Here is a 19,226-nt window from a genome sequence, read left to right on the forward strand (position 1 = left end):
CGACCGTGCATAATGAAATAGCCGGAACAAAACTCTAAGTTTTGTTTTGTAGTTTTATTGTAATTGTAATTGTCACTGAACTGAAGAGTCCCTTTGGAGAGTGCGAATAAAGTTTGTATTTGTATTGTATTCAAAATTCATCGGTAAACAAGGGGTCCTTGCAAGTTTCGTACACGTAACGGTACAAAGTGACCGTGGGCTCGATTTTCTCCCTCGGGTCCAGGTTGCCTCCCCCGGGGTGAGTGTGAGCTCATTTCCCAAACAGCAGCTGGTAATCGAGCCTAATGTGAACGTAGCCTTGGTTAGAATTAAACTGACAAGGATTTGTGTTAGTTATAACCCACCGGAAAGTTTCGGAAAGGGAGGCATATACATCATGGTAAGGTAAGGGTAACTATGGAGGGTTAGGGTTATGTGGGTGACTATATGGTACCTTACCATGAATTACTTGCCGGCTTTCCTGCCGAATTTAACCTCGTCCCCAGGGTCTTGGCGATATTCAAAATGGCGGACGGCGGCGAAGATCTTCGCTGCAAAAAGTCCACGAATCGCGGGGTTTTGTCACATGACACACACTTGAGTTTTGTGTTCGCTACACTTTTTTCGGGATCAATTGTGTTTTGATGTATACCATATTTGATCCCGGAAAAATAGTCGCGACCCCCTTACCTGCGTGGTTAAAAATAAGGAATTCGGAGTAGTAGCTTTTCTCTTTGTCTTTTTAGCAGCAGTAGCGGATTTCCAAATAATTTTAGCCTTGAACTTCGGACCATTTTTCCCTTCGTAATCAGTTATTTCCTATAATGTGTATGTAAGGTCTGCAATGAGTTTCTGGAAAGTTGTAAAATTAAGAATTGTTGCCGCATGATGTCCAATATTAATCACTAGCGTGCTGTTTTCTGTTTGCATTTCCGGTTGACGGAGAATCTTCACAATGGCTCCAATGATATTATCCTGCTGAAAATCAAGATCGTCATCTGGTGCCTCGGTGTTTTGCCCCAGACCTCTGGGAAACAGCCAAGTGAACATCAACCGGCATTGCTGGTAGAGGATCGTACACAAAGGTCGTTGAGTAAGCGGAAGAAACATTTCCCTGGTGACTGAATCTCCGTACATCCAAAATGTGCCTGTTTTATTGTAGCCCTCTGGTAACGACCAGTTGTATGATTCTGTTATGAAAGACATGAAAAAAGACAAAATATGAATATCAGCTTTATCCACAAGAATTAGCCACTGGTAAGGTAACGCCGTACACAAGCTATAGCCTACAATGGCGTAGTTGCCGTTAGTCCATCGCAGAATTACTTATTTAATTATTTAGTTGTTTTTCGGCTGCCGTCTAATTTGCTATCGAATTAGTTGCTTTTTATTCTTCAAAATTACCTGTAATGTAATGTGCTTCGCGCTTGGGCCATAATATCAAAGGGAAAAACTTCTGTCCGTAAATTACAGCACGGACCTCGGACTCGGCTAGTTAGAGGTATGTATATTCGCTCTGCGCATTCATTAAACTTTTGACTTGTTGTTTTCTGAAGAATTGTCTTCTTAGTTTTGTTTGTTGCTATACAAACAAAAACAAAAACACTTATTGACTATTCCCTCGGGAAACAGTTATTTTTGTTCTCCCTCGAATAGATAGTTAGCCTAAAGGCTTGTAGGGTCAACTTAATTCATCTCGGGAAACATCGAGATTATGGGGAAAAGAAAACTAACTTTTACCCTCGGGACCAGTCATTAATAAAAATTCTGGAATATATGATCCAACAATCCAACTTTAGTCTTTGAGGGCCAACACCTCATTTTTTCGACCGGCTATAGGACATTTTCACTATGGCGTCATTTGACTACAACTACCAGAATCCTTCAGTGTTTTGTTTTCTCATGCTAATTAGAGCTATTGTTCTTTGCTCTCCACTGGGATTACAAAATTTGAATTCGAAAAGAAAAACAAAATTAATTCTGGAAGTTGTAGTCAAATGGCACCATCATGAAAATGGCCTATTAGGTACTCGTCCCGATACCGATCGATGTGAAATCTAAACTGATTATTGGCTATGGAGTGAAGTTACACAGCATTGATATTTTGGCAAAATCGATATTGCCATAACGAAGATAAACAAAAAATCTTCAAAATCAGGAAATTCGTTGATATATCTTCTCTTTCGTAATTTTTGGAGTTTTTTCGTGTATAAAAGTATTTAGTTTTAGTATCAGCGTAGTTTTGAGCCTAAACACATAAAAAGTGGAATAAACAGTAAAAGATTTGCAGTGTCCTGCGAACCTTTGACGTCTGGTTTCCACCCAGTTTCACTCGTCCATCGACCAAACGGATACATAAGATACTTGCAGCTGCGAGGACAGGAGTCCAGCCCTTCAAGCTTGTCTGGCAAAACAGAAGCAGAAAAAAATCGTAATTGTAAATACTTGTAAAACATTAAAACCACAAACATGCATGAATTCTAATAGCGCCCACGAAATCGTTGTGGGAAAGAGGGTAAAATGACTCCCCCCCCCCCCCCCCCCATCCCCCTTGCCAAACGACTGACTCGATGGCCAGATATTCCGATTACGTATTATAAAAGGAAAGAACCTTTTTGGGGGTTGCGTCAGAGCGACCTTTGTGGGCATGAGTCAGCTTAGCATTTTTTAAAGTAGCAGAGGACAAGGTGGAATAGGACTGGGGCTTACACAGATGTTACAGCGTCGCCAGGCCAAAGTAAACGGAAAGGAAGAAATCGGGTGATTCTGTTCCACATTGCCCTTTAATATTAGTCAACCCTTGTCGAAGTGACAGCCTTATTTTTCAGAATCTTTGTTTTTCGTTTGATTGTTCATGAATAGCTTCTCGGGGACGGGGGCAATATTTTCGTTTGGTTATCTTGGTTTTATTTATCGTTGGTGTTGTGAAACAATATAATGAATATTTTATTTATGGTGAATATTCTAAGTAATGGTGTAGCATTTATCTATTGCTGATTAAAAGTTGTTTTCTCCAGGTTTGAATTTGGTACGAGCAGTTGTTCTGTTTTGGACTCATTCTTCTCAGGAAATATTTTTTTCAAGCATTCTTTAAATGGGTTTTCTCTGTAGATAAAAATGAATTATCATTCGATGTATTTTTCCTCTTTTTCATTGGCCGAGAACAAACCACGTGACCTACAAATAACTGCCTACAAATAATGGTCTGCTCATGTGCAATACTGTCCAACAGTGTTTTGCTGCAAATAATATTCTGCTCATGCGTAATTGAAATCACGCTCTCGCATGAAAATGGCAGATCGCTTCCCTGAGCTGTCAGAGAGTGATTTCTAAAAAATAATCACGAAAAATAAACTCGGTGATCGAATGATAAAACAGTTATTGAACTCAGTTGTCGCAAAATATCGTGATTTGTCAGTGTCTCGCAGATCAATTATTTGCCTCAGCCTTCGGCTTCGGCAAATAATTGATCTGCTCACCACTGATAAATCACAATATTTTGCTCAACCTCGTCCAATAATTGTTAATTGTTTACATTAAGTCATGGTTTATTTTGTTCCTTTAGTCCTTTCAAAAGCAGGTGCCCATGAGTTCTCATCGGCTCCTGTCAAAAGTTATCCTTTCGCTGGTATTTGCCCGAAAAAAAAAGCCTGGTGAAATTCCACACTGACAGTGTTTCTTACCGTATTTATACCAACCATTATTTTTACTTAAAAGTATTATTTTAATAATAATAATAATAATAATAATAATAATAATATTAATATTAATAATAAACTCGATAGTGACTGGTAGTCTCCACCACTCCTTGTTTAATCATTAAGAGCGACTCTCCCTAAGATCCTCATATTCAATTTTATCTAAAAAATAGATTAAGACAGATGTAAAAAAATTAATTAAATTTCAATGTTCGTATTTCATAGTTTTTACCTACTTGCCAAGAGAAGATGACGTAAGAATTATCAAAGAAATCTAATTTTAGATAAAAATTGAATATGAGGATCTTAGGAAGAGTCGCTCTCAAATAACATTCGCCTCGTTGGCATGATTCGAGTTAGCCGCACTCTCAAATCAATAACATGACAACTGATGGACAGTTAAAGCCAGTTTCCCTTGAAAATACTAAGTACGAGCAGCTGTTGAATGCAAAACAATTTCACCTGAAATGAAATCCCTTAACAGTGAAATCATCAACTCTAATTCAGTTTGCTCTTTTAAGAAATCCCTTAAGAATTCAAAAAATTAAAAATATGAAGAACACGTGATTTTCTAGCTTAATACTGTTATCTGTTTAACGTCCTTACGCCATGTAACTAACTTTATTAATTATTTGTAGTCAACTTAGTTTAATTGGGGGGTGGGGTGGGGAGGCGATTGACGCTAAGCTTGCTAGTTTCTGTTCGGTCTCCTCGCCACTTTTATCTTTGTAACCAGTAAATCAAATTATTTTATTGTGTCTTCTTTGTAATTTCTTTGTGAGGAAAAATAATTTTAAAAAAAAACTACGTCTGTTCAGGGAATCAAACAGATGTTATCAACTAAGTTGGTGGGGCTGAAAAGAAGCGGACTCTGAATAGTTCCTTATTTTTTCACTTGGCTTGGGGATACTAAGGCGAGAGAAAGATTTGAGTGTACGCAAAAATTCCCTCTCAAACCACGTGGCATCTCCTCGCGGATAGCAATTCTCGCGCGCTGCCACGTATTTCGCTAGCCTTGCTACACTCTTTCAGTTTAAGAACGTTTGATTTTGGGGCTGAGGCTGAACATTTTTATTTTATTTTATTTATTTATTTATTTTTTGACAACTTGAGCCTGAAAAGTTCGTAAGTTACCTGTTATAGAGCAGTTTTCAATTGACTGTCGAAAGCAACTTCGCTTTTCCTTTGGTTTTGCTTTTCTATGCTCTGTGATTAGTTACCAAAATTCGCGCCAGTTTTTCAACCAATGAGAAGCAAAACTAAAACCAATCGTGCCTCGCTCGCACGCGTTTTCCCGCGCTTGGCGCGGGTTGTGTGTATTTGCTTCGAGGTCTGATTGGTTCATTGTGCTGTTTACGTCTGTTGTGATTGGCCAGAGTAATTACTTTGGTTCTGGTTTTACGACACTGAATTGAAAACCGCTCTAGTATTTCAATAAATCTATACGGATGTGACCAAGACACCTATAAAAGAACAATATGAGACAAAATGAGATGTTCATCTATGTACCAGGTATGCAAAAAATCCATTGTCGATGCTAAAATGTGTCTCCTTATCATTCGTGTTAATTGGACTGCATAGACTAAAGATTATATCCGTATTTATACTGTTCATTTTAAAAACATTTGGTCGAAATAAAAATGTTCTTAACTGACTCTCAGCCTGGATAATGTTCTTAGTATGTTCTGAAATTTTAGTTAATCTTAGCCTCAACGTTCTCACAAAAAAGGTGCTTATAAAAAAAAAGAAGTGTATCCCAAAGAAAGTGTAGATAATAGAAAAGATAAGGAATGTATATTAAGGTTTTTTATTTCTAAATACTACTTCACAAACCGTGAACGATCAATCTTGCTCAACATAGGATCGTGATCAGTCGAAAATGATAAAAATAGAAATGAAAATCAAAAAGACTACTGCAAGGATTCTGATCAAACAACATGAAAACGCTTGAGTAAAACTAGAAAGCGGAAGTACCTATGACATGACGTGTTATGATATGCCTAGATAAGCAAACAGCAAAAGAAAAATTGTGTACTGCATATAATAACAGATTATAGTCCGTCACGCTTGTTAATCCCTAGAGGCTACAGAGTTTTGGATTATGAATGATGTGCGATTCGCGCGCTTTCTTGAAACAATCGCGTTCATTACTTAGTTTTTCAATAGGAAAAAATTTAAATCCGTATTCATACCTACTAAAGACGACTTTAATTGTGCCTCGGTTACTGTTATGTTAATCCAGTTGTTGAAGGACTGGTACAGAAGGTGGTCAATGGGCCGACCTAATATTAAGAGCTTCTGATTTCTCCCCTCGGAATTGCCTCTAATAAACCAATCCTTTGGAGGGTTTCTAAAACCATCGCAAAGGCTATAATCAAGGTAGACCATCAACTCATAGCTTCCAAGCTCCGTGAGGAGAAATAGAGCTTCGTAAGTTCCGTTATGGTGATCAAACATGGTGGCTCCAACTTTAGATGGTCCACGTATGGAAACCCTCCACGTATCTCCACCAATCGTCTTTGTTTTATTGTCTGACGTTTTTGATTGGATGAAAATCCTGCTAAACTCTCCGGCTGGTCTGATGTCCCAAAACACGATTTCACTGGTGCTGGCGTTGCTTCTGTGTATCTTGTCCCACTTGACTGGATGCCAAGCCATGTCATCTTTGCAGTATTCCACCAAACTTTGCCAATCGACGCGTGCCCGCCGCTGACGAAGCCAACTTCGTCTAAAGTTGTCTAATCGAGGTTCCGCGAGATTAACTGTGACCGGTTTCGTGGCTATGCATTGAAATAGCGAACTGGAAGAGCTACACGGTTCTATTAAATAATAATTCGCGATAAGTTCGTAAGACATGAACACAAGGAAAACGAGGAACCCAATTAAGAGCGGTTTTCTTTTTGGGAGCAAAATTGGAAGTCGTTGTTGTGACATTTGTGCGATATGTAAAAACTAATCTTCTCCTTCAGTCCTTAAGATTAGCGGGCCACGCAAAATTATCGGCAACCAGTCGAAACCTGCAAAACAAATAAAAATTAAGTCCATGCAAAGTTAATCGATGCAATGGAATGAAGTAAAATGGATACAAAACGAAGAAAGCAAGGCCGAGAATTGATATCATTGTAGAACCCAAGTTTTGCGGGTTTATTACAAGACAGTTGAAACTTACAATATTTCGGCTCTATTTCAGAGTCATAGTCATGTAAAGATATTTTTTCAGTATATCCCACTTCACCACACGTGCGCAATCCGCTCTAGCGCTTGTTGTTTTAACAAAAACCCCTATAAACCGTACATTTTTTGAAAGTTTAATAATTAAGGATTCTGACTAAATATTATTTAAAGGCTTAAAATTCAATGTGTTTCGAAAACGCGGATCGTTTTACAAAACTTCATGTCTTCATAAATGAAGTCCTAGGCCCGCTAAAATTAGACGGGACAAAACGATTAACATATCATTCGTTTCTTCACACGTTGACTACAAAAACCATGCCTCAGATTTTTGACAAGTGCGTTTGTTTTTTCTTTACAAGGGGTTAAAGTTAAGAAAGAGAAAAAAAATAGGACTGCCTACAAAAAAAAGGCATAACTTTTTAACAAGAGGACTAATTAAAATTCGCAGACAAAGTTTTGCTGCATGACGACAATCTCTCCAAGTTCCGGTCAAATTGGTCTAGGGGCTACTGACTTGGAACTCAAAATGCACGTACAATTCGCTTATGTTTTACTCTCGAGAAACAGGGAAAATAGAAACAACAACTCTGCCTTTCAGTGTAATGAGATTGTTTCCGGGATCATAACTCTTAGGGCGATACTGCAGAGGAATCAACTTTCTCTAACAATGGGACTATGACGGTTAACAAGAAACAGGCGTAAACTTCCCGGCCTCGACGGCGGAAAATAACTCAGCTCGTTTTACAGAGTCCCCTCGGTTCCAGACTACCGGAGAGAAACTGAAAGTTTGGACTGCTGAGCTGAATGTTTGAATCGCCGAAGTGAATGTTTGAATCGAGCCACTACACAACTACATTGTGAGACTATGTTTGAATTTATAATCTGGATTTCATATCTTAAAATTAAAGTGCAGAATGTTTCAACAGCAGGATTTCAGCATTTTCTATCGAAATTGAATGCGGAATTTATGTTGTAGTGTTTGAGTTTCAGGATTTCATTGAAGAAATGCACGTTTGGATTGAATGATCAAATGTTTGAATTGAAAAATGGCATGTTTGAATTGACGAAATGCATGCTTGAACTGAATGATAGGCCAGGCAATACAAGGAATGCATGTTTAACTTGAAGAATGGCATTTCTGGATTGAAGGAAAGGGTGTTTGGATTGAAGAATCGAATGTTTGAAACAAACAATTCCATATTTGGATTGAATGATGGAATGTTTGAATCGACCCATTCCATATTTGCATTGAAGGATTGAATGTTTGTATTGAAGGATCGAAAGTTTGAACCGAACAATTACAGATTTGAATTGAAGGATCGAATGTTTGAATTAATAATTTGAATTTTGACACTAAAAACGCGCCATAGGATGTAACGTAAAGTGCTGTAATTTATTATCATTAATGTAACTTAATGGTTACTAACGTAGTCTTATATCGAAATGTTACTATTGTATCTGTTGTAAGTATTATATGTAAGTGTAGCAGTTGTAAATGTAAGGGAGATATTGTATAATAAGCGTCACCTTGCAAGCTTAGTCGTGTTATTTTTTCTAAGTGTTTTACAAAATAAAAGTTGTATTAAAAAGAAAAACAAAAAAACGTATAAACTCATTCAATATTTTCCCAATACGGACCTCACACTACTTCTATAACATATATAACCCTAATATAATGACAATGACCTAGAACAGGAGGTGTGTCGCGTGGCGGCTGTCAATTCAAAGTTGTACAACGTACAGTCCTTCCTTTACATGCACAGAGAATATTCAGTTGAGTTCGATGAGCCTGAATTAGTTTTACAGCAGAGCAAATAGCCATCAGCGTACGGGGCGGGGGGGCTGGGGGGTGGGGGGGGGGGGGCTGCAGCCCCACCTGTCGGAAAAAAAATAGTATTATTCGGGCAAAACGGATGTACCGTTAGGGCAAAGACATAGTAAAAAATATTCTATTTTTTAATAACTTGATTTGGGTCGTGTTACAATCGTGGACAAAACGGTTAAGAAAACGTACCCTTCCAAGCGTTTTTACAAGTAAACAATCGAACGACAATATTTTTCCCGCCCCCCTCCCACCAACTCAAAGTTGTTTGGTGGGTCACGAACAGTTTCCCGGCAATCAGCACTTCCCAAATCAACATTGTATAGGGGGAGGTGGGGGAAGGGGGGGGGGAAGGAGAAGTAACTTGTAGAAATTCGAGGGGAGGAATAGGAAATAATTGTTTTTGGTGGGCAGCGTTCAGATTTCTTAACCAGAATTGTCCACGATTGTAGAGCAAGTGCCGAGGATAATGGAAGGCGTGGTCACTTTATCAAAGGATCACGATCTCAAGACCTACAACGAAAGTAATTCGCTTCTCCACTCAATTTGTGACTTTAAGTTTGTTTATGGCTTGATGGTTTTGAAGCTCATCTTATCCAACACTGATAATTTGAGTAGATATCTACGGGGAGAACAGATGGATGTCATCACTGCTAAGAAGACTGCTGATGCTGTCGCTAAGACACTGAGCAATTGTCCCAATGAAGAGAGCTTCACTCAGATGTGGTCACATGCTGATGTTATGGCGCAAAAAATCAGAATAGGTATCAAGAGTACGAAATTTGCCTTCAGAGATGCCAAGGTGCCACGAACCAGACCATCATGCCGACTTCAGGGCCTTACTGGTAAGACACCTGCTGCAGCAAACGACAGCTCACAACAGACGGCAAAAGAACACTTTCGTATTACCGGTTATTACACAAGTATTGACAAAGTCGTCACTGTAAACTTCAATCAAGGTTTGGGGGCAATGACCAGGAGGTTTTGAGCGCACTGGGCGAAATCGTATTCAGCTGTTCTCCAAGCATCAACAACATCCAAACTGTATCAAATTTCTATGGCGTGGATGGTGAAGTGCTATAAAGTGAGAAGTCAATCTTTGAAAACTACGACTGCGGGGACCCATGCCAGAGATTTGATGCATCAAAATGGTCTCCATGACATTTTACCTGTTCTATATAAAGTTGCCTCCATCCTGGCCACAATTCCTGCAACCTCGTGCTCTGCTAAAAGGTCTTTCAGCGCCCTTCGCCGCATCAAGACATTTTAATTTAAGATCCACAATGGGACAAGAAAGACCGACTTAGCAGTATCGCCGTTGTTAACATTGGAAGAAAGTATGCAAACAAGACAATGCAGAATTACATACAAAGGATTATTGACATATTTGGGTCTCGAAGTAATCGTTCTTCATACTTCTTTTAGAGCTCAAATGGGTACGTTTTATCTCTCGCTTCATGGTTTTGTATTTTAGAAATGTTGATCTCGATTTACCGAAAATAATTGTACTATTTTGAATGCCCGTGCTCACACGGTATGGCGAAGAAAACTTGACGTCACGTAAGAATTATCTTGTGCATCTGTGACCAACAAGTTTCATTCGGGCAAATTATATTCAGCCCCCCCAAACAAAAATTTTCCCGTACGCAGATGCAAATAGCTAAACAAGTCGTTTTCTAGCTTTAGAAAATTACAGGGTCGTAACGAGGTATATTTTTTCCCGACTGATCTCACTTTTGATCCCTGATTCTCAAACTCATTAATAATTCAAAAGCCAAAGACAAAGGAAATCATGCACCGTGACGTGTTTGGATATCTGATGAAAAACTCCTCGTTTTTGCATCATTAATTTCTCCTTCAAAATCAGTTTGTTTAAGAAGCTATATCAAACACTCGTCACAGTGTCTCATCACAATATCAAAAACCTCGAAGTTCGTCAAAAATACTCCGCTACGCGTCGTATTTTCAACTCTCTTCTCGGTGTTTGATATGTGATGAAACACTGTGCCTCGTGTTTGATATATTACTTCCAAAATCTTTATACATCTTGATCCCTGATCCCGTGAATTAAACTGGAAATAGGACAGCTGGTAAGCTGTGAGTTGAGAACTGTGCAATTATTACTATACTTCCAGGAGGAAAACCATGTTTACCGAATGTTAATTAGGGCGGGAAAATCTAAAAACCAGTATTTTAAACAGCTTTGGTTCACAACGCAATATTTTTAACGTTCGGAACTTTCGTTCCACTGTCGCTAACGAGTTGTAACACCTAGCTTACGAGCACGGCTGAATAAATATTCTGAGTTCCACATGTAAATTCACATGACAAGATTATTAATTTCCTTAAACACTAAATTGAAAACACTTTTCGCTTTTTAAGAGATTACAGTCTGTTTTAACAATACAGAGAAATAGCCTTTCTGACACTTGTGGTTCTGCCTCTTTTGCCGCCACTTATGTAGTTGGGTGAATCGAGTTCAACTTCGCAGGCCCCGGCACACCGGCTATGAAATGACCAAAGTGGTAAAATCTATGCCAGAATTCATTAAATACCAAACTGGTGGAGATCATTTCCAATTCATCGCTGGTATGCCGCAGAGATACAGTTGTGTACATGGGGCCTCACTAGGACTGACAATGAATTATTATTACCTACGATTACGGTAAGTCGTACGTCCTGCAGCGGCAAATAAGAGCCAGCCTTTAGTGAAGACCTGAAGCCCTTCTCAAACGACTCCAAATCTTTACACTTTACACTTACCTTTGGGTAAGTTGCCTTCTGCTGTGCTCTGCAACAACTGAACGTACAGGCAAATTAGTCAATTCTGAAATCATTCCGTGCTGCTAAACTATCTAGATGCAATGTCATGTCTCCTCCACCGGCCGAGAGATTTTCTGAATTGTGATTGGCTGAGAGGAGCTGATTTTATAATAAGAAATTAAAAGGCTTGCTGTATAAATGACAGTTGCGTAGTAGCCTTGGATAACGAAGGGGGAAAGAGTTTAAAATATTGGAGAAGAGATCAGTAGGAATTCAATATCAAGCTAGTAGGTTGATATTGAATTCCTACCGATCTCTTTTAAACTCTTTCACCCTTCGTTATGTTTTGTATTTTATTAAGAGAATTGAGATGAATTCTAAGCCTTACTTCCTTGAACTGTCCAGATTATCTTTCTAACTACATGTTTTATATGTTATACAGTGGAAACTGCCTTAGTAGATATCTCTCAAAGCAATGGTTTTTTCGTAGAATTAATTTTAGTCATGCCGAAACTTCACTTGAAAAAACGTGTTTATAAATCCGTTTTTGATATTTTTTTAAAGTAATTCCGCCGTCTTTCAAGCTGGATTTGTACCATTTGAGTTTTACCTTTTAATATATTAATTGTATCATTTTAATTAACTGATTGGTGTTAGAACTTTTAACATACAAGTGATTATTGAACGGAAGCAGATCATTCTGTTGTACCAACAAGTACAGTGCTAATCAAGTTAATTAATTTTCGATCTTGTGGACACGTACCAAGATCGTCTAGGATTTTCCGACATGTGAAAACTAGGCTTTTAGTGAATTGATAAACAAGTTTAGATGTGAATTTCTGCTTCCGTCAAGTTCCGGCAAACTTAACAATCCATTTTATTTAAACCAATATGTTAGCCATATTTTAATCTGTGGTATGTTTCCAAGGAAACAGTTCAAAACAAAACTTTTGCTTCACACCGAATTCGTACCAGAAGAAAACAACTTTTGTTCAGCATGACTAAAATTAATTCTGCGAAAAAAACCATTGACTTGAGAGATATCTACTAAGGCAGTTTCCACTGTATAACTTGTAAAACGTAGTTAGAAAGATTATCTGGACAGTTCAAGGAAGTAAGGCTTAGAATTCATCTCTGTCTAAGCCGCTTTATCATCCTTGTCTTTCTTGTCTTTCAGTAGTTCTCTTAGCTTGTTCCACTTTAATGGCTATTTGTTAAGAATTGGCCTAGAAATCGGATTTCTAGGCCAATTCCTAACTTTTAGTTTTGTATCATTAAAGAGTATGTACATACAACATTCTCAGAGCTTATATGCACTGCGCATATTCCGTGTGGAAGGACGTTATGTTCGGTTTCGGTTGTTGCATTTGTGATTCATTTGCCCATTGCAATTAAATAAAATACATACAGTTCAGGTATCAGGTTGCGGAGACTTAAAAATTTTATTGATTGCACTTAATTGTTAACCATATCCCAAAATAAAGATATTTTGGGTTGCAATCCCGCCAAATCGTTAAATTGGGAGTTCGTTTACAACGATATCCCGATTTAACGATATGATTTTGCTGTCCCCTTGCCATATCGTAAAATCGAGGTTCCACTGTAGATGTCTAAAATAACCTTATCTTCGCTTAATGTCCGAGGGAAAAAAGGAAGGAATTATTTTATTGGCTCAAAAAGAAACATTTTTTCTATTTATATGTTACTAGAAGTTCATTGAACGGAAAAGTCTTCTGAGAATTGGGCAGCTGAATGGGGCAATTCAGCTTTATTCAGTTGTCTGATGAGTAACAAATCAGGTGTCGCTATTCTTTATAATAACAACTTTTCCTTCAAAATCTTGGCAGCTCTGTGATAAAGAGGGCAGATACATTATTGTTGATTTGGAAGTTGACCAGTGAGCTGACCTTGACGATCTGCAATATTTACGCTCCGAATTTCAATACAGATGATCCAGTTTTCTTTAAAACTGTGAGCGAACAAATGTTGTCATTTAAATGCGATGAAATTATTCTCGGCGGAGACTTCAAACTGGTTTTGGATATTTTAAAAAACAAAAAGGGTGGAAAGCAAACAACACACTGTTTCTACTGTTACAGGAACACAAAGCGCTTTCCAGCAGAAGTGGCACCGAATACTTCAGTCATTATAACTCCTTAATCTCTCCTTTCAACAACCGATAAAACAGACGATTTTACTTGAATGATTTTAAGGTCCTCCTTTACAAAGAAAACTGCTTTAACCCTATATTTCTTGGCCCTTTAAAATTCTTTTTCCTGATGTGCCATTTTTGGTGTAACTTACTTCTTCTTAGCCTTAATCAGTAATAGTGTATCTGTTAGTGGCGCTTCTTTTACTTTGTCTCTATTAGCAGTGTAAATGTTTACGAGAACTGTTGTGAAAAAGGTACATGTACCCTGTAGGATGTAACGTACAACGTACAGTCGAGTTCGGTGAGTCTTAATTAGTTTTACAGCAGAGCAAATAGCTAAACAAGCCGTTTTCTAGCTTTAAATTAAACTGGAAATAGGACATCTGGTAAGCTGTGAGTTGGGTACAGGTATTGCTGGAAGAACTGTGCAATTATTACTATACTTACAGGTTGAAAACTATATTTACCGAAAGTTAATTAGAGCAGAAAAATCTAAAAACCAGCATTTAAAACAGCTTTGGTTCACAACGCAATATGTTTAACGTTCGGAACTTTCGTTCCACTCTCGCTAACGAGTTGTAACATCTGGCTTACGAGCACGGCTGAATAAATATTCTGAATTCCACGCGTAAATTCACATGACAAGATTATTAATTTCCTTAAACACTAAACTGAAAACACTTTTCGCTTTCTAAGAGATTGGAGTCTTTTTTGACAATACAGAGAAAGAGCCCTTCTGACACTTGTGGTTCTGCCTCTTTTGCCGCCGCTTATGTAGTCGGGTGAATCGAGTTCAACTTTGCAGGCCCCGGCACACCGGCTATGAAATGACCAAAGTGGTAAAACATATGCCAGAATTCATTAAATTCCAAACTGGTGGAGATCACTTGCAATTCATCGCTGGTATGCCGCAGAGATACAGCCGTGTAAATGGGGGTTCACTTGGACTGACAGTGAATTATTATTACCTACGATTACTCTTTTCCCGCCTGACTGGACACCACGAAATTGGACTTCAAAGGGGAAGTGTCATGGTGTTTTTGACCTCTGACGGTATGTCGTACGCCCTGCAGCAGCAATTGAAAGCCAGCCTTTAGTGAAGACCTGCAACCTTTCTCAAACGACTCCAAATCTTTACACTTTACACTTACCTTTGGGTAAGTTGCCTCCTGCTGTGCTCTGCAACAACTAAACGTACAGGCAAATTAGTCAATTCTGAAATCATTCCGTGCTGCTTGAGGTTTGAAGTTTGAAGTTTATTTGCCTTTCTTTCTAATATATTTACAATTAATTGAGTGGTTAATGTATGGCGAGGTGACCTCTAGAAACCAGCAGGCTTATAGTTGAGGCCACCTCGTACCTAAAAAATATATGCTTATATAGTTTGTGCAACAAGTGTGCGGCTTTGCCAATTCAGTGTGATTATTTTATTAAAAACTCTAGCAGTTTATACTTAAAGTTGGGAAAACTTGTCAGAGAAGTGATTGTAACAGGAAGGGAATTCCAGATCTTTGGGCCTTGGTAAAGAATTGTGAATTTTTTCAGATTAGTTCGGCAATGATGCACGCGATAGTTGTTGGCAGTTCTGGTGCTATAGCCATGAATTTGACTGATTGTCAAAAACAAGTTGAAAAACAAAGGGGGCAAAAGGTTGTTATGATAATAGTACATAAATTTCGCTATTAGAAATGTATTGATTTGATAAATGTCTAAAATTTTTAATTTGGAGAATAAAGGAGCAAAATGTGCTCTATAGTCTGAATTGGTAATAGCTCGCACAGTCCGTTTTTGCAAACAATAAATTCTATTTAAGTTAGTTATGTATGTAGACGACCATGTAGAATTACAATAGGTAATATAAGGATAAATTAGCGAGTAGTACAAAGTAAGTTTAGTTTTTGAGGATAGATAGAAGCGGGACCTGAATAACATTCCAATTGATTTAGAGATTTGTTTACATAGATAGCTGATATGATCTTGCTTCAGTATCTAGATGCAATGTCGTGTCTCCTCCACCTGGCTGAGAGATTTTTTGAATTTTGATTGGCCGAGAGGAGCTGTATGTCAAAATACAAATTAAAATACCTACTCTATAAATGACAGTTGCGTAGTAACCTTGGATAACGAAGGGTGAAAGAGTTTAAAATATTGGAGAAGAGATCAGTATGAATACAATGTCAACCTTCGCGAAACTCACGAACTTAAAGGGAGGGGTTCACATTTCAGCGCAGGTGCATGAATCTAAATGCTTTTTTCTCTTTCTTATCAACTTAATGGCCTGAATCCCACTCACATGTACTTTAGTAATCACATTCTAAGAGCCCAGGGTAAATCTAACGAAAACAGATAAAATCTATGCACATCATCCTGAAAAACGGTCTTTTCGCACTCTTGGTTATGTCCGCATTGATTTACTGAAATACAATATGTAGTGTATCATGTAATTTAAGAACATCTTAAGAACGTTTTCAGCCTCAAATCGCAAGAAAAATATAAGAACGTTCAGCCTCAGCTCCAAAATTAGACGTTCTTATAAAAAAAACAGAGTGTATTGTAAATATTGTTTGTAGAGTCAGCAGCATACGTATGATAAGTACACTGTGGTTATAGTCAGTAAATATAGTATGTCTTGTTAATGTCAGTATTGTAAGTTATAAGTAGTGTACATAGTGTTTATTATTGTAAATGTTGGTGTTGTGAAGTGCTTATATAAAAATAAAAAAATCACATTCTATAATTAGTCCAAGCAAAATGACTGATGACGAAAATTCACAGAAAATGCTAGTGGATTGTACTCATATTGTCGATATTGAATTTAGCGTTGACTCGTAGGATTTACTATGATTTCACGGTTGATGTGTTTACATTTATTTGCATGCGAAATAACGCAATCATATGAAAAATAGGCCTTATCACGGTTTTCGACGCCATTTTGATGTTTTGCCACATTTTCTATAATGACATGTCTACCGTTTTCAAGTACCAAGTAAAAAAAAAAACACTTTGATAACTGTTTCGTTTGAAACTGTTTCTTCCACTACTGGGAAACACAATGTCATGTTTTTTTCGTTGTTCTATTTACTGTTAAGTCTTTTTGTACTCGGAAAAAATAGCAGACATGTTAAAATTACCTTGTTTCAAGTTTAATATTGTGCTTATCAGTTCATTTCTGTCATAATATTCAGCGAGGATTAAATTCAGCATCTCTTGTGATAATGTTAACACTGAAGAGTGGCTAAAATATACTAAAATAAAATGGTGAATGGTAAATGTTTGACTTGGCGAGAAGGTGAGACTAGCGTTTTTCTTGGCGAGCCACATTTGACTTTTTTTATTGCGAGACTGAGTTTTTAAATGAGAACGCCAGACGTTCCGCAGACACCTGAATTCGAAATTTCGAGTACAGTGTATGAGCTTAAATAACAGTTCAGTTAGTTCTAACACTATACGTTCAGATGTACTAGATTGAACAAGCTAGCTGTGTTTTTATTAAATAGCGCTAAAATGACGTGGCGGCAAGTTTTGTGGAGTTCAGACAAGTCAATTTAGGATTAATCTTATTTCTCGGAAATTGAATGTTGCGTTATGAAAACTGCACTGAAACGGACAGGCAACTATTTTCGTTTCATTCTCCATGATGAAGATCTACCGAATGGACGTCGTGCTCGCTTCAGTTTGCGTAATGTTTTTTTGGAATATTTCTTGTTTGCAGGCTTCCTTTCGCCAATCAGCGACCTGACTTTGTTGCAAGTCGTCTATTTACGTCATTCACACAAATTTTTTGACATATGTCAATCACATTGACATACACGCAAAAATTGAAATACAGTCAAACCTGTATATAACGGCCACCCTCTGGACTTGAGTAAGTGGCCGCTTAATACAGGATCATAAAAAATACTCAATGGGCGTGGTCTAATGTCAATTTTAATGGCGTATCATACAAAAAACACTTCATGCAAGGACTCAATAGGACAATCAACACTCTTTCAATGGATCAATACTTTAAACAAAGTTCAGCGTCAACTTGTAACTTAACGGCATAATATATACGTAACATTGTGTAAAAGTACTATACAATAAATTGTCCTCTACTCTTCTACGGTGTACAGTGCTCTATTTTTATGACTTACAGTTCACAACAAAATATCCCAGTCCGCCATTTCATAGTTGTTACGCTCAATGTTCAATGTCACATGGCTGAAGAACAAGTTAATTAAAGAGGAATTTCTTTCTAAAGAGTGAAGCATATTCAAAACAAACTTTTTTTAAGCGTTCGTGATATGGTACTGTACTTCAGCACATTGCGGACATCTGAAAAGCGTTAACTATATTAAACGGCCGAGTATCAGCTTACAGTAGCTTTGTACATGTTATTTCTTTATAGTGTAGACTGTTCACAGTCCCCCTATTTTTCCGTGGGATTCTCGAGACCGGTATGCTTCGATGGAACCGCCGCCATCTTGGTTTGTAAAAGCGAGCGCGATCTGGGGAGAGTGTCTAAACTACCGAGGGGAGCGGGAGTGGGTGTTAGTATAGTTGGGGATGGGAAGCGAAAAAATAGAGGGACTGTAACAGCTTCTCACCGTCTCGCGTTCCAAAGGCCCGTTGCACCAGCAACGGCAACACCTCATTGGTCAATTAGACAATAGTAGTTCTGAAGCGTTGACAGCATGACCGACGTATCTTTCACCGCCGGTTCTAAAAGGGGATACGGCTGGCGTGTAATGTGAAGATCGTGGGGAATGTTTTGATTTTTATCGTTTGTCTCGTTGGCTCGGAGGTCTGATAGTTGAAAATCAGCAGACGTTTGGCAGGCGGCAGACTGCAGTTTTCCGTCTCTTTGGACTGCTTTGAAGTAGATGGCGAACTGTAGGGACGACTTTTTTTTAACAATTCTCTGGGGCGAAACAACACACACAAAGCGCTTGAAACGTTGCTGATCGTGGCTTTCCTCGCAAGCGCTTTTGCAAAGACGCGAAGATTTCCCATCTTGTGGATCCACTTCAACTCCAAGATCGATGTGCTTTAAAAAGATCGGCTAGAGGAATGCTGGCAACTCCAGCTCTTTCCGGGATCTTAAACAAATTTTCTGTGGAAATGTACTTGTTTTTCTTCCCGAAATCGCCGACTGCTATTTTAAAATAAATGTTACAAAATATGCGGCATGTATCTGAAGGTTTCGCTGTTTGCTTCACTGCATGTGTTCCGCTTGTATTGAAATTCACTTTGCAAATAGCTGATGTACTGTACTGTATTTTCAAGCCTACACTCGAAAGACTTTCGCAACTTCATTTTATTCCGCAACTGTACTTTGTTTCGAAATGGTACAGAAACAGTACTATCGTATTTCCTTCAATTTGACATGTTTATCTCTGGGGAGTATATTTTTTGTTTGATTCAATTAGTCGAGGCGACAAAGTCTCGGCACGCCCCTCGAACACGAGACAGTGAGAAGCTGTTACAGTCTCCCTATTTTTCCCCGCCGCCTCCAAACTCCACTCCCCTCCCCTCGGTAGTTTAGACAGTCTCCCCAGATCGCGCTCGCTTTTACAAACCAAAATGGCGGCAGCTCCATCGAAGCATACCGGTCTCGAGAATCCCACGGAAAAATAGGGGGACTGTGAACAGTCTATTT

At 38.3% G+C, this 19,226-nt stretch overlaps 1 protein-coding gene across 1 annotated transcript; it reads right to left on the bottom strand.

Annotated features, from left to right (window-relative positions):
* Positions 1-498: 498 nt before the first annotated feature.
* LOC146478257 (uncharacterized) lies at positions 499-6,335 on the bottom strand. The gene is made up of 3 exons (XM_085111666.1): positions 5,874-6,335; positions 2,282-2,423; positions 499-1,169 (listed from the first exon to the last, which is right to left on the bottom strand). Exons 1-3 carry the CDS (start codon positions 6,333-6,335, stop codon positions 799-801), a joined length of 975 nt encoding a protein of 324 aa, XP_084967792.1. The 3' UTR covers positions 499-798.
* Positions 6,336-19,226: the final 12,891 nt, after the last annotated feature.

This window comes from Pavona decussata, unplaced genomic scaffold (assembly GCF_977016875.1).
Source record: "Pavona decussata unplaced genomic scaffold, jaPavDecu1.1 SCAFFOLD_64, whole genome shotgun sequence".
Lineage (NCBI taxonomy): Eukaryota > Metazoa > Cnidaria > Anthozoa > Scleractinia > Agariciidae > Pavona > Pavona decussata.

Excerpts from the sequence above, each read along its gene's own strand:
- LOC146478257 (XM_085111666.1), bottom strand. The coding sequence starts at position 6,335 with ATGGCTTGGCATCCAGTCAAGTGGGACAAGATACACAGAAGCAACGCC. Across the intron at positions 2,424-5,873 it reads CACAATTAAAGTCGTCTTTA|TATTTACAATTACGATTTTT; the intron begins GTAGGTATGAAT and ends ATGTTTTACAAG. Across the intron at positions 1,170-2,281 it reads GTGGAAACCAGACGTCAAAG|AATCATACAACTGGTCGTTA; the intron begins GTTCGCAGGACA and ends CTTTCATAACAG.